Below are 26,944 nucleotides of genomic sequence, written 5' to 3'. Positions count from 1 at the left end.
TGCACATGGATTCAAGGTTAACAAGCAAATCCTGGCTACAAATCCTGTGCTCTTCCTTCCTTAGAACAAATTACTTCGGCCCACTATAACTATTTATTTCAAACATAAAGTTTTACAAAAATGATAGAACTTGGGTATATAAAAAAATATGGGATTTTGAGTCCTCTCCAACACAAAAGCTTATAGAACATTTTTTCTAATTAAAAATTGCTTACTAGGGCTTCCCTGGTGGCGCAGCAGTTGAGAGTCCGCCTGCCGATGCAGGGGACACGGGTTTGTGCCCCGGTCCGGGAAGATCCCACGTGCCGCGGAGTGGCTAGATCTGTGAGCCATGGCCATTGAGCCTGCGCGTCTGGAGCCCGTGCTCCGCAACAAGAGAGGCCTCGATAGTGAGAGGCCCGCGCACCGCAATGAAGAGTGGCTCCCGCTTGCCGCAACTAGAGAAAGCCCTCGCACAGAAACGAAGACCCAACACAGCCAAAAATAAATAAATAAACTCCTACCCCCAACATCTTCTTTAAAAAAAAAAAAAAAAAAAGGTCGTTATATTTTCACATCCACTTTCTTACAGACAATTTAACCATTACAATCAGAGATATCTGAAAGATTTCTATCGGATTGCCTGGTAGAAAAAAAAAAAAGGGTGCATACCCTCTATATTTTCAAATTATGGTGAGGTTAATTTGAAACCTGCTTTTCTTGTTTTGTTTCAACCCTAGAGTTGCCTTAGTGTGTACAGTCTAACGAACATAATTTATTTCTGGATGATTAAAATAATGAAGTGTCGTTAAGTTACTGGTAACTGTCTTAGACATAGCCTGTCGAGTATGATTAGTTTTAATTACAAAAGATAGGATGAAGACATTTATCACAGAAACTATATGTAAATTTTATTAAAAATAAATTCTTTTTATTTATTTATTTATTTTTATGAATCTGTTATATATATACATATGTTCCCATCTCTCTTCCCTCTTGTGTCTCCCTCCCTCCCACCCTCCCTATCCCACCCCTCCAGGCGGTCACAAAGGTTCTCATTAGGCTTAATTTATGTATGATACATAGAGATATTTCAATAAAAAATTAATTTTTAGCGATAAACATCACTGCAGTTTCCTATTATTATATAACAAATCAGCCCCAAACTTAATGACTTAAGACAATAAGAATAATTTTATTATTATCTACCATCATTCTGGAGGTTGACTAGGTTCAGAAAAGGAATTCTCATTCAATATCTCTCGTGCAGTGGCAGCTGGATGAGGGCTGGATTTAATTCTGCTTGAAGTTAGCCAGATCATCTATACATGGTCTCTACACATAGCCTGTGTGGCTGAGATCAGAGTCTACATTCCGAGACAGAAAATGTAAACTGCCAGAATCCTAAACCTTGAGCCTAGAAACTGGCAGTGCCACATATCAACCTCACCATATTCTACTGTTGAAGCAAGCCTAAGTTCAAGAGGAGACACAGAATCCACCTCCCAGTGAAACAAATGTCAGTGACTATGGTGATTATATTTTGAAACTGCCAGAGTTGGTCCTCTGGCCACAAGTCATTTATATGCCAACCACATTCAAAAAACTGTCACCCACTTCAAAGATTCCCTATGCCAAAGCAACATCTCTTTATGGAATTCGTCTCAAGCTCGAGTCCTACATGCTGTTATCTACATCTGGTCCAGATCCAGATGTACTCTATGAGTGTGGTACCGAGAATAGACGTTTCTGAGTGCATTTCCTCTCAATACGAAGAAATCTTGACTAAAGAGACAAGATTTTGTCCCTACACAACCAACAGACGATGTAAGGAAAAGCATAGAATATCTTTCATTCAAAAAAGGGGGAAATAGGATGTACATAGCAGTCACTGGTCCATAGATGTTCTGAAATATCTCTGGGTACAAGTTGCCAATCCTGTGATTAGGGCCCAACCTTACTCTGTGGCTTTTGGCTCTACCTTCTTGGCTATTGGTTCTGTCCTCTGGTTTACCCTTCTTTTTCCATCAGAAATTACCAGTTTTTACTGTTAATGTAGTTTCCTAACAGCTTTTCCTATCCAGCTTTCTAATTGTATTAGATCAAGGGCCCAAAGGCCTCTTCATTTCTTGTGGAGTCTGTACTTTAGTACAAGTTGGTGGTACTTCTACCAGCACCTAAAAACTTTTAAAATTTTGTAAAATTTCTTTGAATTTAATTTGGGTTTAGTGGATTAGACAAAAGTCACAACCACAAATCTTGTTAAGAGAAATCCTTCTCTACCTTGGCTTCCCTCTGATACTGTGGGAAGTATCTGTGGGACAAAATCTTATGATTCTTTAGAAGCTTTATTTTTTAACAGAGTGGATCTGTTTGGCATGCAAAATCCTTAGAGTATCCTTATCTGTCTAAATGGGTCTATGAATTTTTGCCTAAGATTTCTGTGATATCTTAAAAAAAAGTCATAATAGTCTCATCTTGGATTTAACCTATGGTCTGAAGCCCTTCTGCTCTCAGAAGATACTGGGAATAAGAAACTTTGATTTTTGTACCCAGCATGTCTTTATTTCATTTTAAGAGCTCACTCTTTAGCACATCTTTCTCTTCTCACGTTTTAACATACAAAGCAGGAGGAAGCCAGATGGTACTTTCAATTATGCCACATCTCTTTAGCTAGATCACCAAGTCCATTGGGAACATTTCCTATTTGCCACATTACTCCATAGGACACTGTTGCCAAATTTCTGCTGTTATATAACAAGGATCCCATTTCCTCCAGCTTTATACCATTTGTCTCTCTTTAAGCTCAAGGTCATTTGGGCTTTCAGTATCACTTTCTTTGATGCCCCTTTAAGCTTCCACATTCTCCTTGAGGCTCTTCTGACTTCCACCTGGTCCCAAAGCTACTACCATATATTTTTCACTGTTATTAATGCAGCACAAAATTCTGGGTACTAAAATCTGTTTGAGTATTTGTTGCATCACAAATCCCTGAAATACTGAATCCACTGGGTTCTAGATAAAGTCCTCCTTAGCCCTATTGTTTGGTAAAAACCCAATGTCTGCTCTGTAATCAGGGGATTGATGATTCTGGCCACTGCAGTTAGCATCATCTCTGCCTCTTGTTTCACAGACATGAGGAGCCCACAAGACCATGCCTCTATTTCCTGATGGACCCATACTCCCTTCAGCACAAAGACCTCAAGCTTACTAAATCTAAGATTGTGGGGGACAAGAATAAAAAAAAAATCCTTGTCCAAGTCTTGCATTTCTGATTTGAGATATGCTGATACCTAGCCTTCATCATGAGCCTAGAGGCTCATAGGAATAGGTCCTTGCTAGCAAAGAAGTGTCCTGGGAAATTGGGATTCAAAATTCTCAGCCTTAGGACTTCCCTGGTGGCCCAGTGGCTAAGACTCGGCATTCCCAATGCAGGGGGCCCAGGTTCGATCTCTGGTCAGGGAACTAGATCCCACATGCCACAACTAAAAAGATCCCGCATGCCATAAGTAAGATCCTGCGTGCTGCAACAAAGATCCTGCATGCTGCAACTAAGATCCGGTCCAGCCAAATAAATAAATATTAAAAAAAAAAAAATTCTCAGCCTTGTGTGTCTTAACCAAATGTCCTCATTCTATTTCTCAGGATCCCACACTATCTTGCCGGTGTCATTACTTTAGTGCAGGGGTCAGCAAACTTTTTCTGTAAAAGGCCAGATAGTACATATTTTAGGCTTTTCTGGCCTATGTTCTCTGTTGCAACTGCTCAACTCCACCATTAGAGAACACCAATTGACAGTACACAAATGAATGGGCATGGTTGGGTTCCAATAAAACAAAAACTTTTTTTACAAAAGCTGCTGGTGGGCCAGATTTGGGCAGTAGTTTGCCTGCTTCTGCTTGAGTGTAACAGATGTGTCAGGATGAGCATTCAATTGGTGTTGCAATCGAAAAACTTATATTAATACCTTGGGACTGAGTTTCAGACATATCTACCACTGCAGATAAAGCACTTTAAAAAATTGTGATAGAAGCCTTCCAATTTTTCTCTAGTGGTCTTATTTAGGCAGTTTTTCTTTGTTCTTCTCTTTGTTTACACCCTCTAGTTTTGTCAGAAACTGCAGCACGTTTCAATTGTTTTTAATCATCGTTAACCATAATAGTAACAACATGCTGCAGACAATTCATTTCTCAAAACCTTGCCCTCCACCTGCATTCCATTCAGGGCTGGCTATATAATTGGTAGGGACCGGTGCAAAATAAAAATGCAGGCCCCTGATCAAAAAACTGTAAAAAAGTTTTTCTTTCTTCCATGGTCTCCCTCTCAACTGTCATGGAATTTTTTTTTTTTTTTTTTTTTTGTGTTACGCGGGCCTCTCACTGTTGCGGCCTCTCCCGTTGCGGAGCACAGGCTCTGGACGCGCATGCTCAGCGGCCATGGCTCACGGGCCTAGCCGCTCCACGGCATGTGGGATCCTCCCAGACCGGGGCACGAACCCATGACCCCTGCATCGGCAGGCAGACTCCCAACCACTGCGCCATCAGGGAAGCCCCTGTCATGGAGGTTTTAACTTGCTATTAAGTATCACATTTGCTCAGGCATGGGGCAAGTTGTGGTACATGTGCAGACCCTCCGAGGTGCCCAGGGTCCTGTTCCAGGACAGGGTGGTGCACAAACCTCCATCTCCCCTGTGCCAGCACCTGGGTTCCCTTTTGGGGCAGAGGAGGGCAGCAGTCACTGGGCAGAGGTGGAGGAGCAGGTGGCCGACAGCAGTCACATGAAGGCAGAGAGAGGCAGGGGGAGGTGGGACTGTGTGTGAGCTGAAGCTCCGAGTCCTTGGCACAGGCTCCATGATCCCATGGGACTTCACTTACAAATTCTAAGATGAAATTTATTAAGAATTTCAAAACAGTGACTACATAGCATTAAACCCTAAGCATGGGGCCTTTATGACTGCACTGGTTGTATGCCCATGGAGCTGATACTAACTATATTTCATCTTTCAATACCACAACCAATGATAATTTGTGTAACTATGCTTTCACTGAAAACCATGGATTACCATTTTCTTTTTTTTTTTCCCTCACAAGTAAGATATCCATGTACTCATTAAATAAATGGGTAACCCACTCCCAGATTCCCATTTGGAAGACTTCATTCCTGGGATTATTCCTGCTCTAATTACTGTATCGGTGAGGGTGCCATCCACTCAAAAGTGGCGATTAAATAAATTCAAGGAAAAGACCATTTACAGATTTGTTGGGAAGGGTTAAAGAAAAATAACAAGGGACCTTGTTAAGCACCCTGGAGTTAACTGGAGTGGAAAACAGTACTGCTTTTAAGTCTGAAGGGACGAAGACAGGGAGCTGTTTTCATGGAGAAAAATCTAGTTGTGGAATAACCAGACAGAAGCTGCATCATTCAGTAGAGGAACTCATCCACCGCCAACCACACACCAGGAAGGAGGAAGCTGGTGGATAATTATCTCTACTTCTCTTTCTTTCCTTCTCTGATCTCCTCCTGCAGCCTCCCGTTTGCCAACCAAAGTATTCCAAATGGCAGGGCTCATAAGGATGACACTTCTGAGGCACAGAACAGTATCGAGTGGGTTGTAAAACAGAAATAATAGAGCAAACAGAAGATACAGTGCAAGTCAAATTTCACTTATGTGCCTACTGCTGTACACCTAGAAGTACTCTATACAACCACCACCAAAAATAAAATAATAATAAATAATAATATAATATAATAAATATATTATATATATTATATATATAATAAATAATAACAGTGTAATTCTATAGATTTAATGTGCTGAAATTTCAGATTTATAGAGTCAAGTCAACCAATCCTCAAAGATTTTCACATATTGAAAATTAAAGTTTAAGAATCCCTAACTGGAAACTAACTATTCAACGTTCAAATTCAAACGTATCATCACTGGGTTGATCTAAAGGGTGAACAAGTTTCGGAATCATTTGTCAGGGAAAGTTTTTTGTTCTTTCTTTCATACAGTAATAATAATAATAATAATAATAGGCAAATTAGGCACTAAATTGAATTAATTCACGAGGAGTTTTATGGCAGCAATTTGAAATGGATTTTCAGAGACAGTCTACAGACTCTCATATTATGCCAGGCTATTTTCATAACTATTTGGATTATAACAGAATAAAGATAAAATATAAGAGGTTTGGAGGATAAAAATACCTTAGCAAAAATATTTTCTGTAATACAGATGTGATTACTTAGTAGGACAATTTATTATGCTCAAAGATGATCTGAAGAACGACTGCATATTTTAACAACATGAATGTATATCAATTCATTACTATTTACTCAATAATCAGAGAGTACAACACAGTTCTGGTCTGCTTGAAGTGCAGGGAAAGTGTTACATACTTCTGCTTAAAAGCTGATTTACTGTCTTGCAAATTATTTAGAAAAACAATCACCTCTTTATCAGTCAGAATTCCTATTTGAGAGTAACAGAAGCCACTTCAATTAGTTCAAATGGAAAGCAATTTATTTGAAAAGTATCTCATAAATCACAGGAAGCAGGGAAGGGCAAAATATAAGATGTAATAAGATAATATTCATCTAAAGAAAACATAAAACCATACAGCTGAAACTGGCCCATGAGCATCAAACGCTTTATGTTTTAGCCACCAACACACCAGAAAATCTGGATTTCTTTTTTTTTTTTTTTCCCCGTTGCGGAGCTCTGGACATGCAGGCTCAAGCGGCCATTGCTCACGGGCCCAGCCGCCCCAAGGCATATGGGATCTTCCCGGATCGGGGCACGAACCCGTGTCCCCTGCATCGGCAGGCGGACTCTCAACCACTGCGCCACCAGGGAAGCCCTGGATTTCTTAATACATCTACTTCTTCACATTGCTTTCTTCTGAATCAAGGTCACACACTGGCGCATCTGATTGGGGAACCTAGGTTTTTGTTTTTGTTTTTCTAGGTGCAAGAAAGACTGAGAAATTCATGTTCTGGCTACTTTTAAAAGGGTGGGAATAGTACACAAATAAAATTATGGCAAATACTCCAAACATTGGAAAGTCTTTAAAAAGGACTTCTGCGTGATGAAATAACTTGGGGCAGACTGACCTCCCACTATGGAAAAACAAAAAACAGGATATTATGTGTGAAATAACTACTTTAAACATTAAATAATACACTTCTCAGTAACCCATAGGTCAAGGAGGATACCACAAGGAAAATTACAAAAAATTATGAACTAAATAAAAATGAAAAAAACAATGAACCAAAATTTATGTCTACCATTAACACAGTTCTTACAGAGAAATTTATGTTTTAAATGTGTATATTAAATATAAAGAAAAGTCTAAAATCAATGAACAAGGCTTCCACCTCTGAAAAAGCTAGGAAAACAAGAAAAAAGTAAGGCTAAAGTAAATAGAAAAAAAAAATAAGAGAAAGATCATTAAAATAGGAAATGGATAAATACACAGAAAAATCATTAAAACCGAAAGTAGTTTTTCTAAAAAAGATCAACAGAATTTAAGAAAAAAAAGTAACAACACTCTAGTTGGATTGATCAAAAATAAATAAATAAATAAGGGAGAAGACAAAATCACCAATAACAGGAATTAAAGAAGAGCCATCACCACAAACGCTACATACCTTAAAAAACATCAAATGCAGATATATTACGATAAATTTGACATCTTGTATGAATTACAAAATTTCCTTGAAAGGAACACATTTAAAATGATGCTAGAAGACGTATTAAATCTTAATAGCCCTGTATCCATTAAGACCTTTGAATCTGTAATTTAAAACCTTTCCACAAAGAACATTCTGGGCCCAGAAGGCATCATTGGTCAAATCCATCAGATATTTAAGGAAGAAAAAATATCAATCCTTCACTAAATATTGTAGAAAAACAACAAAGAAGGAACATACCCAAACTCATTTTATGGGGCAAGCATTATGATACCCAAACCAGATCAAGATATTTCAAGAAGAAAAAACTAAAGACTAATATCTATCACTAATTACATAAAAGCAGGCTTAACAAAAGATTTAGCAAATAAAATACAGCATTATAAAAAAGGATAATACATTGGGACCACGTGAGTTTCAGCAGAACTAAAATAGTGGCTTACCAATTAAAAAACGCATCGATGTAATTCACCACATTAACAGAGTAAGGGAGAAAAAACATATGATCATCTTAATAAACCACATGGTCATCTTAATACATGCTGAAAGCATTTAATAAAATGCAATATCCATTCAAAATAAAAATTCTCATAAAACTAGAACCAGAGAGAAATTCCTCAACCTGTTCAGGGTATGTATCAAAATCACATACAACTTCATGCTTAACGGTCAATGCTTCTACTCTATGATCAGAAATAAAACGAGACGTCCACGCACCAGCTCTATTCAACACTGTACGGGAAGCAACAGCCAACGGGGAAAAAAATAAATGCCAGGGGTTTGGAGGGAAAGAGGGATGAATAGGTGGAACACAGGGGATTTTTAGGAGAGCAGAACTGTTCTGTTCTGTAATGGCTGAGACATACCATGACATATTCATCAAAACTGTAGGATGTAAAATGCACATCAAATGTACCACACTGATGCAAGAGGTTAATAATAGGGAAATTAAGGGGCACATGGGAACTCTCTGCTCAATTTTTTGGTATACCCAAAACTAGTTTAAAATATCGTCTACTCATACATACTTAAATAAATAAGCAAATAAATAAAATGTGTGTAAGTATATAAATATATATATAAATGTAAAAATGGTGAATCTAGTGAAGAGTAGAGGGTGTTACTTCATGTTATTCCACTTTTCAAAATGAGAAGTTGTGAGAAATATAAGGAATATATGAAGAGGTCTTCAAAATAATATTTAAGAATACATAAAATAAAATCTAAATATGTTAAAAATGTGTGTATCATCTTGGAAAAATCTAATCTTGTCATATCCCTGCTTAAAACCATAACCAGTTTCCCACTTTTCCTAGGATAAAGACACAACCACTTAACACAGTGTATGAGGCACCTGCCTCTTCTTCCTCGCTTCTGTCCACTGACTGGCTTCCCACCACCACAATCACCTCTACTCTTTGGGCTCCAATCATACCTAACTATACCCTAACACACCTGAGGAAACGACTCCTGCAAAGTTCTCTCTCCTCTCGGCCTTTCCACGTGCTGCTGCTTCACGCTGGCTAAGAGGGACTGAGAAAGGGATTTTCTTTTTTTTTTTCCGATACGCGGGCCTCTCTCTGCTGTGGAGCACAGGCTCCGGATGCGCAGGCTCAGCGGCCATGGCTCACGGGCCTAGCCGCTCCGCGGCATGTGGGATCTTCCGGGACCGGGGCACGAACCCATGTCCCCTGCATCGGCAGGCGGACTCTCAACCACTGCGCCACCAGGGAAGCCCGAGAAAGGGATTTTCATGCTGTCTCTTCTCGACTGTCCCCCTTTCTCTCCTTTTGGAAACTTTCTCTGTCCCCTAAATCCAGGAACATGCTTCCTTAGCACCCAGTGCTTAGTCCCATATTGCATTTAGCACACGGTATTGTAATTGCACGCTTGTCCATGTTCTCCAATGTTCTGTAAACCTAAGGACAGAACCTGTCTTTATTCCTCAGCCGCCGGTACTGGGTCTGGCACACAATAATTACATATCCAATAAATGGGCTCTTTGTGAAATAAAAAAGTTGGACTAAATGACCTAAAAGATCTATTGGCATGTATTGAATAATCCCAACCCCAAGAAATACCTTTTTTCCTCTGAATTCCTCTGGTTCTGAGCGTCTGAATACCTCGTGAGTCAGAGACTGTGGCTTCCGCGAACCCTCCGCAAGTTACGTGCCGCTCAGTCTAAGGTCACGGAACGTGGACTCCATTTCCCAGCATGCCTCGGGACGTGGGGGCTGTGTCGCCCATGGGAGGCCCCGGCCCTGCGTGCGAGCTAAGGCGGTAGCCAAGGCGGAGAGGCCACTGACGCTGAGGGTGCCGTGGTTCGGCGGCCTGGTCTCCATGGCCGGTCGCGTTGCTCTATCTGGGGCCGCAAGGGCTCAGAGACCATTTATTCATCTGTTCGAGGCGGCCATTCACGTGAAGTTGGAGCAGATCCTGAACCGCGAGATGCCGATCCCATCAGGCAGCAGACGCATTTCCGTGGGGCCATGGTGAGTTTTAGCCTTTAGGGGCTGAACTGGTACAAGCCACGCTGTCCAGAACGTGGACTGCCCATGGGCTGGCCATCCCGGCGCGGAGCCTGCCCGGTGGAGGGATTTATTAACGGTGAGGACGCTGGCCTCATTCTACTGGCACATGTTCATCAGACATAGCAATTTGTTAAAGCCAAAGCTAACCCAAGGGAAGGGCAGAATCACTCACTAGTGCTCTTGCCGTGAACTATTAAGGAAGGCCTGTCCAGTTACTCTGTATTTAATGGTGACTAAGAAATCACCCTGGCCTGATGAGTTGGACACAATCCTGTATGTTAAAATAGAAATTATCATATGAGTTGCAAATAAGTAAGTAAATAAGTAGAGTTTATACAGATTAGAAATAGTTCCATTCCAGATGACATTACTCTGTGTGTAGAAAATCTCTCTCTCTCTGTATATATAAACAGTTAGATCTGATAAGAGAATATATCAGTCTCACAAGATTCAAGGTAATATACAGAACTTAATTGTATTCCTATATTTAAGCAAGGTGCAGTTGAAATTAAATACCATTAACAATAACATATAAATATATTACTTTTTGAAAAATATCCAGGAAGATATGTGCAATATATGTACACTAAAACCTATAAACCATGCTGAGAGAAATTAAGTTTTTATTCTAAATTGATCTATAGATTGAAACAATGCAGTTAAAATTTCAGTAGTCTGTATTTTCTGCAAATGGACAAGCTGAAACGATAATATATATGGAAATTCAAGGAACATAGTATGATCAAAAGAATTTTGAAAATGCAAAAGTAGAAAGACATTACAGTACCTGATTTCAATATTTCCTATAACGCTAGAGTAATAAAAAGAGTGTGGTGTTTGTGTAAGAAACCAAATATTTGCATAATATATAATTGGAGCAGAATAGTCCAGAAATATACTCACAGGTATGTGAACAAATGACTTTCAACGTAGGTTCAGGGTAATCAGTGGGGAAAGAATAGTGTTTTCAACAAATGGGACAATTAATAATTTCAAATAAAAATGAAGTTTATATCACACTATATAAAGTTAAACTTGAAATGTGTCATAAAACTAAAACTATAAAATTTCTAGATGAAAATATAGGAGATAAAATTTGTAAACTTGGGTTATACAAAGATTTCTTAGAAAGGAAACAAAAAGTGTGAATGATAAAAACGTTTGTTAAAATTGAACTTAATCAAAATTTAAAACTTCTGTTTCCAGGAGATACTGTTTAAAAAATGAGAAGTCTACCCACAGTCTGGAATACAAATTACATATGTAATACTAATATTCAGAATATTGTATGCACATATATACACATGCACACACATAATATATAATATCTGTATATATGTATGTAAATATATACATATACATGTGTGTGAGTATTATGGAGCTGTAAGATTACGTATATGTGTATACATATATGTATAATTTTACAATTCAGTAATACAAAGTGAACCAATGCAATTTAACAAAATGGTAAATGTTTTAAACAGACATTTCAACAAAGAAGATTGGCAGTTGAAAAGTAAGAACATGAAAGGTTGTCAACCTCGTTAGTCATTAGGGAAATGTAAACTAAAACCACAATGATATGTCAATACATCCACTCAAAGGGCTAAAATTTAGATATGCTAGCCAGGATGCAGAATAACTCAAACTCATTAAACTATATAGCTGAAACAGGTTATTTTATGAATATAAATAGTATCTTGATAAATCTGACTTAAACTTCCAAAGAAAGCAGCATAACATAACTCAAAGGTGGTGTGAGAATATAGGAAGACAGAGGAGGGCAAAGCCAGTCAGGAAGGACTTCTCAGGGATGATGTTTGAGCTGGGTGTTGAGGATGGCTAGGAGCTACCTAGCCACGTACAGAAGCAGGCAGGGAAAGAGGGTGCATATGAAGTTTGAAGAGTTTCAGGAGATTCAACAGTATATGAAAGCCAATGAGGTATGAGAAAGGGGAGTGAAAGTGGCTCGATATAACAAGAGTTTGGGGAAGTGAATGAAGATTCAGCAGGAAATAATGCTGCCTAATATTATGTGTTAATAATTATGTATGCCTATACATAAAGAAAGACTAGTAGAAGCTAATTCATGAAGATCCTTGAATTATAAACTGAGATTTTAAACTATTTTATATGTGATGTTGTATAACCAAATGATTTTAAACAGGAGACTGATTTAATTAGATTTTATTTGTACATAAATTCTGGTTGCAGTATGGAACTCAAAATGAAACATGGGGAAACTAGGTGAGAAATGTAGTTACAAGAGAAAGATGAAAAGGGCCTAAAACAAGACATTGGCAATTACATGGGGGATGACGTACAGAAGGTGATGTGATTCTGCCACTTAGACAAGGAGAGTCAGAAGATGAGTGTGATCTCCAGGTTGGATACCTTGATGATGGTGGTGTTTCCTGGATTGAGGAATGTAATGTTATGGTCAGATTTGTGTTAGAAGTTAGAGAATCAAAGGTATGGTAATAAATATGCTGAATCTGAGGTAACTGTGGTATAATTAAGTATAGTCTGGTACAATTTCTTTATTCCTTCCCCTCAAAATTGCATTTGTTTTGTCCTTTATGCCTCTTTAAAACCAAATATTTTCTTGTAGAGCTTTTAAAAATTGAATAACTTTTCCCCCATCCTTACTCTTGATCTTCTGTCTTCTACTGTAAAATTATTTACTTTAATGTGTATAGTGATGATGTGTATAAATATACACACAACCATCAGATCTCTTACAAACACGTGTAATTTGCAGGTCCTCTTTTCTTTCTTTAGACTGTGTATTTTCTAAGGGAAGTAGCTTTAGCTTGCTCCCTAATATAGTGACACTTGAAAAATCTCTCTGAAAAATAGCTCAAATTCTAGAGAATTAGGAGGCCTGATGAGCTTCTCAGTATTTAGTCTGGATAATCATGTTTTGTTGTTGATGCTGCTGTGCTCTTGTTGTTGTTTATCCATTACCAAGCTTCTCTTATTTTGCTTATGATTGATTTGTTTTGGAGCTGATTAAACTTCTATCAGATATCAGGCAAAGGGAGAGGGAAAAGATAATATTTAACTGAACCCATTTTGGTATTGATTTTGAGCTAAAAAGTACACATTGCATTGTTAGAACTCATTTCTTAGGCTTCTTGAAATAGGGGGAAAATCCTTTCCGTGTGGTGAGAATATTTTAGAGAAAAATCACTTTCCTCTTTTTAGTAAACACTTCAAACTATATAGCAGGATCATGATGGATATCAACGGATACAAATTAACTAGCAGTTACGGAAGATGAATAAATTGTATGAATCAGCACCTGGCATATATGTGGTGTTTTATCTAAGTTTTATAAAAACACAAGGTAAAGACATTTTCACATTTTTAGCATATGTTCTAGTTGAGTATGCCAATTATAAAGCAAATAAAACATTAGGAACTCGCAATATTTTTTAAATTCTTTTAAAAAATGTGTTCCGCTTAGTCAAAACTATTTGAGATTAATCTCTGAGTCAAAATCTATAAGAATTCCAGGGAAGACAGGATATTGCCTGAGATGATGGTATAGTCTGCTCTCCAAAGTGTACAAGTGTATGAAATACTGGAAGTTGTTGATTTCATTTCTCTTGTGAAAGAAAAATAATCATTCAGAGCAGAACACACACACACACAGACATACAGTGAGACACCACATCTAATAGAATGGCTAAAATAAAAGATTGAAAACACGAAATGTTCATAAGAATGCGGAACAATACAAATTTGCTGGTGGGAGGGTAAAATATTGCAACTAGTTCAGTAAACTTTCAAAATTATTGAGTAGTTTCTTACAAAGTTAAGCATGAAACAAGTCCATGGTCCAACAATCCTATTCCTAGACATTCCCAAAGAAAAATGAAAGTTATGCCCACAAAAGCAGTTGTACAAAAATTTCATAAAAGTATTATATATAATAACAAATAAAGTAAAACTGAGAACAACCCAAATGTCAAACCGTAGGAAAATGGATAAACACGGTTGTGATGTATTCATACAATGAAATACTACCCAGCAATTAAAAAAAAAAAAAAGGAATACACTAGAGATACATGCAGTAGCAGAGACTCAACTGAATGATTTATGTCAGTTAGTCATTGCCTTTCAGCTTCTGTAGCAAAGCAACTAAGTTCTGGTGAATGAAATAGGAATCAAATAGCTAAGAGGTACTTAGGGTTCATTTTTTGGAGGGGAGAGAAAATACTTCTGTGGCTCTTTTTTATTATTAAGTGTGGTGCTGATGTTGTGGCTAGAGCTGCAGTGTTCATCTTGGACAGGTAGGGAAGCTTGCGGATGAAAACAACCAGTGGTTGAGGTTCCTGTTGATTTTAGGAACTTCCTTTAAAAGACCTCCTTTTTTTACACAAGAGAAAAAAAGTCTTGAATATTTAAAGGAGGGCTTTTTTTACTAGAAACCAAGCACAATGTTTACCTGATGCAAACATTCTACTACATGTTTACCTAGAGCTCACTCTGCCCTCAGAACTGTACTAAGCTATGTCTTGAAATGATTTTGATGGTGACCCACAGTAAGAATTTATTTTATATCACAATCCAGTATTCACGTACATATTTTTTCTTATCTATAATGGAAAAATATTTTAAGAAACAGTATTTTATCCTTGCTATGTGCAATATACATTCAATATATCTATCCAATATATGTGATATTTGAAAATAGTGTTGGGTTAATCATGCCAAGAAGAACAAAAAGGGAATATAGAGGGAAAAATAATGTTAATCCTCATTTAAGCAAAGCAATGTCTGCTGCAGATAGAAGGAATGAATGAGAGAAGCTAACAATTTAGTAATTACTCTGTGCCTGGCAGAGTGTTAGGTAGTTTGCATAGGTTGAGATCATTTGATTTTTATAAAAATGCTGTGAGTTAAAATTGTCTACATTTAGTAGACAGTTGTAATTATTTGAGGTGAAAGAATTGTACCCTAACTCATGTAGTTAATGGGTCCTAGAGCCAGGATTCAAACTCAGGCTTGTCTGCCAACTGTGTTACTTTCAACTATTCACTTCTGTTTTTTTAAATTAATTTTTATTGGAGTATAGTTGCTTTACAATGCTGTGTTAGTTTCTACTGTACAGCAAAGTGAATCAGCTATACATATACATATATCCCCTCTTTTTTGGATTTCCTTCCCATTTAAGGTCACCACAGAGCACTGAGCAGAGTTCCCTGAACTATACAGTAGGTTCTCATTAGTTATCTATTTTATACATAGTATCAATAGTATATATATGTCAATCCCAATCTCCCAGTTCATCCCACCTCCCCCTTTCCCCCCCTTTGGTGTCCATATGTTTGTTCTCTACATCTGTGTCTTTATTTCTGTTTTGCAAATAATATCATCTATACCACTTTTCTAGATTCCACATATATGCGTTCATATACAATATTTGTTTTCCTCTTTCTGACTTACTTCACTGTGTATGACACTCTCTAGGTCCATCCACATCTACAAATGACATAATTTTGTTCCTTTTTATGACTGAGTAATATTCCATTATGTATATGTACCACATCTTCTTTATCCCTTCCTCTGTTCATGGACATTTACGTTGTTCCCATGTCCTGGCTATTGTAAATGGTGCTGCAATAAACATTGGGGTGCATGTGTCTTTTTGAATTATGGTTTTCTCTGGGTATATGCCCAGTAGTGGGATTGCTGGGTCATATGGTAGTTCTCTTTTTAGTTTTTTGAGGAACCTCCATACTGTTCTCCATAGTGGCTGTATCAATTTACATTCCCACCAACAGTGCAAGAGGGTTCCCTTTTCTCCACACCCTCTCAAGCAACTGTTGTTTGTAGATTTTCTGAGGATGCCCATTCTAACCTGTGTGAGGTGATACCTCATTGTAGTTTTGATTTGCATTTCTCTAATAATTAGTGATGTTGAGCATTTTTTCATGTGCCTCTTGGCCATCTGTATGTTGTCTTTGGAGAAGTGTCTATTTAGTCTTCCACTCATTTTTTGAGTGGGTTGTTTGTCTTTTTGATATTGAACTGCATGAGCTGTTTGTGTATTTTGGAGATTAATCCTTTGTCAGTTGCTTCATTTGCAAATATTTTCTCCCATTCTAAGGGTTGTCTTTTCGTGTTGTTTATGGTTTCCTTTCCTGTGCAAAAGCTTTTAAGTTTAATTTTTGTTCGTTTGTTTTGTCTGTTTTTTCTGTGAACAGTGCTATTAGCTTCTTTCATTTTCACTCAAATGATGCCTTTGGAAATTTGAGAACTAAAGAAAAAAGTAAATAAAATAAAGGAAAATTATTTTGTTCACTTTTGCTCAAATGTACCTCCCAAATATGGTCTTTGATGGGCCAATTCAAAAGCAGTCCAATTTCAGTGGATTCACTTTACATCTTAGAAATAGCCATGTTCTGTCTTGCATGTTCCTGAGCATTGCTATGGGATTTCATTGCTCTGAACTTGAATTTATTTCTCTCTCTTGTTTTTTACAAGATTGTTTTAGAAGTTGTGAGTATTAAGTACCAAATCAAATTTTTGCTGAATTGGGCATTGGAGTCATAAAGACATTAATACAAATCCTACAAATACAAATACAAATCTCTAAATAAAAATGTTACCTTGTGCAAATTATTTAACTTCAGTTTCCTCACCTGTAAGATGGCAATATAAACATCAACCTCACAATGTTGGTTTTAGAATTATATATCTAAAGCAGTAAATATAGAATGAACATTAGTAGTGTTAAGTGTTCAAGCTTCAGGTCACACAGACCTAGTTCAATATCCTGGCACCTTCATTACTACCTGAGTAAACTGGCAATGTTACTTAACCTAGCTGTAAGTCTTTCTTTTCTTTCTGTAAACATTAAAAGTACTCCTTTTGTGATAGCTGTGATATTATAAAAGATAATTTATTTGAAGTGCTTATCACAAAACATATTTAGGCACTCAAATGTTAGCACTTGTCATCATTCCTTAATGGATTAATAATGAGATCATATATGAAATAGATGCTTCCAGATTTTAGCAGACAGGCTTTTAGAACCCTGTTAGGAAAACCAATTAGTGCAATAAATCTTGTGTCTTGGAGAATTATCAAACTCCACCTAACAGTATAAATATCTGCTTACATAATCCTGCAGTGCTAGTTCTGGGGGACTTCTGACTGACGTCATTGAAGAAAAGATAGAATGTAAAATGATTAAAACATGTACAGACTGTTGAAATATATTTCTTTGTTTTGATATTTGAATAATTAATTAGAAAATATGCTCAATGCAAAAGTGAAAACAGATGTTTTTCCCACCATTTGGCTTAATGTATTTTAGGTCATATACTAATTCTTAATTACATTGGGAGGAAAGATGAAAAATTCCATCTGGGACATAAAGTATTCTTTTCTTTATTTAGAGATTTCTCCTTGTGAACTCTTTAGTATATTATAAGTCACTTTAGTGAAATCTTCATGAACATTAGATGATTTTTTTTAGCTGTCACTACTTCAGAATAATCCACTTATTGCTCAAGATTAATCTGTATTTCTGTATGACACACACAGACACATGAGCAATAAATCAACATTAGGATTTTGCAGTTGTTTGATACACAGCAAACCTAGTTAATACAGTCTGTTGCTTTCCCTTTCTTCAGTTTAATAGATACCCTGTCTGATTAATTCTGTTAACCTTAAAGCCCCTGAATAATTCCATTTCTGAGGCACATTTTATCTAAGTTTCCTATTGGACTAGTGCTTTCTGCTGGTACCTTATATTCAATCTATAACCAGTGATGTTACAATAGGCAAGATTGGAATTAATTTTAGAATGTGGAAAAACTTTATCAAAAAGGGCTCACGCAGGAATAAAGACGCAGACATAGAGAATGGACTTGAGGACACAGGGACGGGGAAGGGTAAGCTGGGACGAAGTGACAGAGTGGCATGGACATATATACACTACCAAATGTAAAATAGATAGCTAGTGGGAAGCAGTCGCATAGCACAGGGAGATCAGCTCGGTGCTTTGTGACCACCTAGAGGGGTGGGATAGGGAGGGTGGGAGGGAGACGCAAGAGGGAGGGGATATGGGGATATATGTATATGTATAGCTGATTCACTTTGTTATAAAGCAGAAACTAACACAACATTTTAAAGCAATTAATTATACTCCAGTAAAGATGTTAAAAAAAAAAAAGGGCTCACAAGGCTAATTTAAAATTAGTAGGAGTCCTCTTGTCATTTAATTTGCTGCTAGCCTAGGAAGAACTATAGTCTCAGCAACTTTGCAAAGCAACACCTGGCTTGATTGAAATTTAAGACACAGGTGATTGATCAGTTTATATCCTGCAGGGCAATTTACTGTTGGTGAGGTGGTCTCCATAAATCCAAAGATAATCAGCCAGCATTTCCATACAGCTGTATATCTATACCTTAGCTCAAATTTCCCATTATTGTTGGTTTGAAATCCACTCATCCTTGTTTTTTCACCATTTGATCTAATTAATCTAAAAGCATCAGCTAATTAAATGGCTCAGAGCTATCATTTTGAAATAACTAATAGAGCTATAATTTGGATACATTCATATACAATCATATTGCATACAATCGTATGCCACTTGATTTTATACAATATTGGCAATAATTGCTAGTAATTGCAAAGTTACTTTTCTGTTTTCAGATTAAAACAATACCCAAAATACCACTACTTTGATATCTGCCAGGTTAATTGATAAATATAAATTGATCATGAACACATTTTCTATCAATATATCTTATTTTAGAGTCCAAAAGTTGAAAGATCTGGTTGGAGTCACATGAAACTTAAAGCACAAAAATACTCTTTGCATCAGAATTTTAAGGCTTCATTTCGGAGATATCAACTAGAAAGTTATTTGCAAAAAGACATCGTTTACTAATTATTTTTTCTCATCTTGAGGGCAGATTTAAATTTTAAGACTTGTACATGCATCTTCATTTGATATTTTTATATTACATAATTTTGTATAAGAATAATTCTTAGTCAAGCAGAACCTTTTCCTGGTGCTAAAAACTTAAATTCTTAAACAAATGTTCTATACCAGGGAAGTTACTAAATTCTTTAAATTGGTACCCACCTATGAGTATATTTTGACCTTTTTTCATTCTACATTGTATATATTATTTCTACTGTTACATCTAAAACAGTTTATCAAATCTGAGTAAATAATGCCAAGTTGGAGTTTCTTTCTGTCTTGTTCCACTCCCTCCATTCCCATTATCACCTTTCCTCAACTTTTCATCTAAAATGAAAATTTATTGCACCCAGGTAAAGGACCAGTAGTATGCTTCATTCAGGAGCTGCAAACATGAAGATGAAACAGCCTGTTGTTCGCAGATCCTTCAAAGATCAGGAGCAAAGGGTACACAAATATTAGTAACACCAAAGTAGTGTGACAAGTTTTATGATGGAAGTATAATCATGGGTGAATATGACAGAGAGATAATCATCTCTGCCTAATGAATAAAGGAAGGCATCCCAGATGCTGTAATATTTTCAAAAGGGCCTATTCAAGCCAGATTTTTATATCAAAGGAAGAAGATAGGACTATTCAGATATAAGTATGTTCTGGAATAGAAAATGCAACAAGTGTTTAGACTTAGTATTTAAGGCTAGGGGACCATAGTGTACTACTTTATAAAACTGTGGATCCTGAATGGATATGAGAATAACTTTATTTTGGCTAAGGGGTTTGAATAATTTCCTCCTCTGAATTTTACCCTAGAAAGTGCTGGGGTGAATGGGGTGAAGGAATGAAATTGGGCTAGTGAAGGTCAAAGGAGAGTATCAGATTTATCTGTAATGAGCTATTATTTCCAGTGGAAATTATTTTAATAAGTTATTACTATTACTATAATTTTTCAAAATTATAAATCTGGAAAAAATCTCTGAAAACAGTTGTGTCAAAATATTCAAGGTGGTTAATTCTGGAGGGTAGGAATGTAGGCATCTAAAAATTTTCTTCCTTGAACTATTTTTGAGATTTAAAAACTCATCTAAAGTTAAAAATTTGACCACTCCCAAAGAGAATCTATTTAACTGGAAGTTTGAATGACAGATTAATTAAATTTAGAATAAGGGCCGTGGGGAGTAAAGTAGGCAAAATGGATAAAAGGGGTCAAAAAGTACAAATTTGCAGTTATAAAATAAATAAGTCATAAGGATATAATGTGCAACACAGTGACCATAGTTAACAATACTGTGCTGTATATTAAAAAGTTGCTGAGAGAGTAGATCTTAAAAGTTCTCATCACAAGAAAAATCGTAACTAGGGTGACGATATTAACTAGATTCATTGTGGTGGTCATTTTGCTATATTTCCAAATATTGATTCATTACCTTAATATTGTATGTCATACTTCAATTAAAAATGAGGGCAGAGATATCAGATAAGAGATGAAAACAGTAGTCCAAGTAAAAGGTAATGTGTTTCTATATGAAAGGAATGGCAGTAGGAGACTGAGTTTACAGACTCACTGCTGTATTAAATAAAAGAAGCATCCTTCACAATACAGTTCTATTACAGTGAGTTGGAGGTGTTACTTCATGTTAACTAGAGAGATATTTTTGTAATTAAAAAAAGTTAAGATTTGTAATTAAAATTTTTATAGTGTCTAAATGAAGGCAATAGTATAAAACAACTATGTGCAACAGATGACAATTCTAAATTAATTCCTAGATTTTTTAAAGAGCTAATCTATATGTTTAAAAGGTAGGTAATGTGTAGAAGGCTTAAAGCCAAGAGCTAAGAGGAATCAAATCACATTTTTAGAGCATAAGATGAGGCATTAATCGTCTGTGAGGGTAAAGAAAGCAGAAAGATTTAGAAACTCATACTCTAGACATAACAGTATATTCAAGAAATGCAGGTGCATGTGAAGGCTTGAGAAACATAATTTGTATCTCCCTTGACTTTGATGAGTTCTCTAAATCTTTATGGAATATACATCATGCCATGTTGCATTCTGTTAAGTTATGGAACCTAGCTATGACTCTAACTCTCACCTTCTAACTCTCACATGTCACTTTTTGTCCAGAATCCTTTTATATTAATGGATTTGCAAACCTATTATATATATTTTACTTTCTCAAAGAGTGCTGAACATAGGAAGTAAAATTGCCATTCCTCATGTGTAGCACATCTATTGCCATACCTAATACCATGGTCATAATTAAAATCTCTAGTCAATCACACCTCTCTTTCCCACTGAGACCATATCCAGCCCACATCCTTTCCAGTGAGCCTGCCTTGACAAATTTTTGTATCTAAGTTAATACCTAATACAGGGTCAATAAATACTCACTTGAATGAAGAAATAAACGGTTAAATAGTAGTTCATTGTGTATACAACACATTGCCTTTATCCATTTATCCATCAACGGACACTTATATAGCTTTCATGTCTTGTCTATTGTGAAAAATGCTGCAATGAACATGGAGGTGCAGATATCTCTTCAAGATAGTGATTTCATTTCATTTGGATATACATCCAGAAGTGGAATTACTGAATCATATGGTCGTTCTATTTTTTTTTAATTTTTTGAGGAACCTCCATAGTGTTTCCCATAGTGGCTTTACTAATTCACATTCTCCCAACAGTGCACTAATTTACATTACCCCTTTTTTTCCATATCCTTGTCAGCATGTGTTATTTCTTGTTTATTTGTTTTGTTTTGTTGTTTTGGTAATAGCCATTCTAATGAGTGTGAAGTGATATCTCATTGTGCTTTTTATTTGCATTTCCCTGACGATTAGTGATGTTGAGCACCTTTTCATGTACTTGTTGGCCAAGACATACAGGTTGTTTGCCCATTCTTTAATTGGATTCTTTTGCTGTCACATTGTGTGAATTCTTTGTACATTTTGGATATTAAACACTTTCAGTTACGTGGTTTACAAATATTTTCTCCCATTCCGTAGATTGCCTTTTCATTTTGTTGATTGTTCCTTTTGTTGTGCAGAGCCTTTTAGTTTAACTCATCTTTTACTCTCCACAATCACAGGCATATTTCAATAAACATCAGGACTACAGTCTCACAATCCTGACCCAGGAAATATAATTTAGAATTAACTTCCTTCCAAATTAAGACATTCCTCTGATGAGCTGCCCAGTGGAATAAAGTTACATTCTCTGACAGTCCTTAGCCCCACCCAGCTGATCTTTTGTACAGAGATATGTGAATGAGACCTTCTAATACCAAGTTACTAAAAGCATCTCTCTGCTGCCTTGGCTATGTCTTCACTTAGCTCATTTTACTTTCTATCGCAGCCTCTCTGAGATGGGTTTAGCGCTGCTATCATTTAAAGGCAGCAAGATATCTTCAAGAAAAACAACTGTAAAATCCATCCATCCTATTGACGTCAATTGCTTAGGAAAGGAGTGAATACAGAAAACTTCTTAGAGAGTCAGCTCTGCATGTTTTATCTCTTTTAAATTTCCAAGTGAAAATAATTATTGGAAAGCCTGGGGTTGTTACTGATTATAAAACAGTGATTTTCCCCCTCCTATGATTTTTAAAACTTCAATAGTTTGAACTATTTGAATCAAAGTTTAAACTTTGATTTAGATAGCTCTTTAAGAATTTTGCAATGTCAGCTGTGAAGTTTGAACTGGATTATCTTTCTCCTGAATGCTTCAGACATGAGCATGATTCCAGCCCAGATTTTACTTTAACCTGCTTGACTGAACTTTCTGGTGATTCTAGTCAATTGGAACTTCAGCACTCGAATTCTGTCCCTGTTGGTAAGCTAAACTTTAGATTGATATTTTTGAGTATCTTAACTTACATCTGTACTTTTTAAATGTCAGATGTATAAAAAATAAATCTTGATGTCATTTACTTTGCAGTGGTATAGCTGATGCCAATTTGTTTCTTGAGTTATTTTTTCCTGAACGATATAAATAAATTTTTATAAAAAAGAACAGAGGGTTTGCCAATAGAATAAAGTGTCAGAAAACAAATTCAGTGAACTAAAAAAAAAAAAAAAGTTAATAGTGAAGTAGATTTTGTTTGTCTGAACACTCAAGCCTATCAAGGCTTAGTTTTATTTGGGATGACTGATGGAATCAGGGATTTTATCCATAAACTGCAAAAAAAAAAAGAAGTCCTGCCATCTTTCATTCCTTTCTTTTATTTCTGTTTCCTTTTACATAATTACATAAAGGATAATATATGTTTTACTTTCTCATTAAGAACAAGATAATATTCCTTTTGGTTATGTTATTTTATAACTTGGACTCTGTGTTAGCTGACAGTGTTGATAGAATTCAAGGCGAAGAATTTCTTTTTTGATATCTTTGGGTTTTACTTATTCAGAATCTCAGTTTTCCTTCTTGCTCTGCAATTTTGAGGAAATAATGCTATACACTAATAGTATGCATTCATCAAAAATTTCTGAGGGTTTGGTTTTTAATGAGATGTCAATAGTAAATTGTGCTTTGTAGAAAAATTTTGTATAATAAATAAATAATACTTAAATGTTATTCTAAAGGAAATTTCCATTATGATTTAGATGATCATCTTTACTCATAAAAAAGGCAGTGTTATGTGAATGTAACAGTTAAGCAGAACCTTCATAGCTTTTGATGTTACTGGACATTAATCTTTGTCCAATGAACAATATTTGTAGAAATAATAAATTCCATTTGGCAACCAGAGGATTATTCCAAGAGAATTTGGCACATTTATTTATTTTGAGGTGTTTAAAAAGAATTTTTATGTGACTCCCAACCAATCACTAATTTTTTTGTTCATAAATTCTTTTGTCTTGTATGACTTGTTTTACAGTATAGGCAGTTCTACAATCAGGAGATATAACAATCTTTTGTACATTTTCTTTCAACTGTAAGAAGAGAGATTTCCATGCTATTGTTTTTTTTCTTAAATTGAGAGTCTTCCTGGGTATTGAACCTACAATTTCATAAAGTGAAAAAGTCAGTTCTTTACAAGTAAACATAGGAAACTTGGACAGGAAGATAAAATTTATAAAGTATTTGCCAGTTCAGTCATGTTCTTTGCAACATATTTTATCTTCTAGACATCTCTGTCACAGCACATCTATTCCAATTGATTGAAATGCTGTCTTTATGTAGTTGACCTGCACATCTATAGCTTAGGTATAAACCCAGAGCCTGGAAGTCACTTCCTCACTGATATCTTCGCAGTGCCTCAGATTCAACACAACTAAGCAAAACTTCCTAAAAACACCTCCTCCTTCTTACATCCTTTTTTCTGTCAATAACCCCTTAGCATATATTGCAGTATAAAGTTTGTGTTTATTTGTATGCATATTAGTTTAATATTTGTCTTCTCCGCCTCTTTGACCAGCACTGTAGCCCCAGTACTCAATAGGGTGCCTGGCAATAAAAGGTTATTTTTGCCTTGACTCCCTGCCTGCCTGCCTAAGGGACTGAAAGATTGGCCCTCTTCATTCCCCCTAGTGCATGCACCTGTGTGGACTTCTAACTGATCTCACCTCCAGGTTCTCCATAACAAGCCTCTTGCCCATTGACAGCCACATAGTCCTTTGTAAGTACAAGTCTGACCTATTTCCACTTTTGTTTACAATTTCTATAATTGACCTAGGTTATAAACCTGGTGCTCTAGGATCTAAATCTGGTTTTTTCCAAAACTTTTCCAGCCTCATATAACCTACACGTATCCTACAAGAAAGACTTACACTTTCAGTCAGTGTGCATATTATTCTTTCAAAATAATTTCCAATAATTCTTTCTCCCTGCCTCTATTAAGATCTCACTGAGATAAAATACTGTTGTATTCCCAAATACCTATGGTTAACTCTCTGTATAAAGGAGTGTTTCCTGTTGCTAAACTTCTACAAAATGTTTGTTCTATGTGTTAAATGCTCACATTCAATTTTTTTTTTTTTGTAAATACATATGCTCATGGCTCCTCTCCTGTTAAATTATATTTCTTAAGGGTAATTGCCATTTCACAGTTGTTTGTGTCTGTGCATGATACATATGCAATAAATATGATTCCGTGAATTACCAATTAGTACAGTAAAGTTTATCTTTTAATGAATTTTCTGTCATATGTGGTATTTACTTAAATCAAATTATACATGTATTTTAACAGCCAAAATATTATGTAGAAATTATTACACAATTAGTTACCTGATGATAACAGGTACCTGGAATTTGTTTTTCATTTGAAACTTTTATGGAGCATTGAGCGTTCTAGAATCTGTTTTGTATGCTAGATCTTTTTGTCCTATTTCTAATAAAATCAAGTTGTATCCTTTCATTCAAAATATATTAATTGAATATTCACGATTTAGAGTTAGTGTTTGGATGTCTATATGAAAATGAAAATAAGCTGATAGTAGAAGTAGGGAAAGAGCTGTGTCCTTTTAATCTCAGTGGTGTGGCAGTATGTTTTTAACATTCATATGCACATACTCCTAGCATGGGAAAATAAAGTATAAGAGATGAATGTTAGTCCATAGAAAGTTGAACAGGTCTGCCTAAAAAGAAATATGTTCCATTGTCAGCAAAAGCAGTATTTATACCTTTCACTTACTTATTTAATACCTTGACGGTAACTCATACCTACAGAATTTCAATAGTTCTCACAAGACATCTATGAGGTAGATTTCATTAATCTTAAACTCTATTCCCTAGAAGAAAAATTCAAATTTTGGAGAAGTAATTTAATTGGACCAAAGTCACATACATATAGTGAGAGAGAGTGTGCGTGTGTGTGAGTGTGTGTGTGTGAGTGCGTGTGTGTGTTGGGGAGGTGGCGCAGACAGAGGGAAACTGAAGAGCTCTTAATCTGTTTTCTGTCTGTAAGCTTAGTGTTCTTTTTTCCTCCTTAACACAACTTGGAAATTAAGTTTAAAAAAGTGACGTGGGAGAAAAATGCTTTGTTGTGTTCCAGAAATGGATTTAATCAGTAATGGGTAATGAGGATATAAATTTCGTGTCCGGACTCTGGAATGTGCTTTAAATGACTTGTAAGCCTGTGAGCATTTCATCATCATGGCCATCGTGGTCATCATCCCCTTTGTGGTATTAATGACAAGCACATATATATAATTTCCTGTGTATCAGGCAGTGCTCTAATTGTTTTATATCTATAATGTTTATATTTATGTATAAACATATGTTTATATCTGACATACTTTGGTAAATATATATGTACACATATTTACATATTTAATTTCTCACTTTCAGCCCTATGGAGAGTTAGGTAACATTATTATTTCCATGTCACACTACTAGCCAACCAACAAATATTTCCTCAACCTTAACAAATCTGTAGTGGAGCAATGGATCATTCCCTGCTGTGAGATCAGTGGTACACATTTGACACATGGGCCATCGTGAACAATAAGAAACTAATTATGTGTACATAAATACAAACAGTGGTTACCACTGATTCATAGATATTTATAAAATCTACACATCTTTAATTTTCTGTGACAATCTGTTATACATCTATAGTTCATAAAACTTATTTAAACCTAATTATGCCTTTGATTTTCATGACTTTTTGTTGACTGGCTCTACTTGAAGTCTAGAGGCCCACAATTTAGGAAGCAGATCATTTGTTCATGTTATAGTTTACTATAATAGACCAGAAAGAAGACATGACTATACCTGACTGAAGCAAACCTGAATGCAATTTTAAAAGATTCCTTCTCCCCTTGTCTAGTGTCTGCCTCTATGGATGTCTA

At 36.0% G+C, this 26,944-nt stretch overlaps 2 protein-coding genes across 4 annotated transcripts in view; one reads left to right on the top strand and one right to left on the bottom strand.

The window, feature by feature from the left end:
* LOC307190377 (uncharacterized protein) overlaps positions 1–10,016 on the bottom strand; it is a gene marked incomplete at both ends in the record, with an annotated part of 73,388 nt that extends 63,372 nt beyond the window's left edge. Inside the window, 2 exons of the mRNA XM_079929546.1 lie at positions 9,756–9,789; positions 9,844–10,016. Of these exons, the coding sequence (XP_079785672.1) occupies positions 9,756–9,789; positions 9,844–10,016 (207 nt within the window). The remainder of the gene's footprint in view (positions 1–9,755; positions 9,790–9,843) is intronic.
* ANO3 (anoctamin 3) overlaps positions 9,970–26,944 on the top strand; it is a 426,259-nt gene continuing 409,284 nt past the window's right edge. For 2 of the 3 annotated variants that reach the window (XM_079928243.1, XM_079928246.1), the window contains exon 1: positions 22,758–22,985. In XM_079928243.1, coding sequence (XP_079784369.1) covers positions 22,832–22,985 — 154 coding nt within the window. In that variant the 5' untranslated portion in view covers positions 22,758–22,831. Of the gene's footprint in view, positions 10,167–22,757; positions 22,986–26,944 lie in introns of those variants that run through there. The other variant, XM_079928244.1, reaches the window with a different exon arrangement.

This window comes from Stenella coeruleoalba (assembly GCF_951394435.1).
Source record: "Stenella coeruleoalba genome assembly, chromosome: 8".
Classification (NCBI taxonomy): Eukaryota; Metazoa; Chordata; class Mammalia; order Artiodactyla; family Delphinidae; genus Stenella; species Stenella coeruleoalba.
The sequence above is the reverse complement of the archived record's forward strand: the minus strand, read 5'-3'. Positions and strand labels throughout refer to the sequence as shown.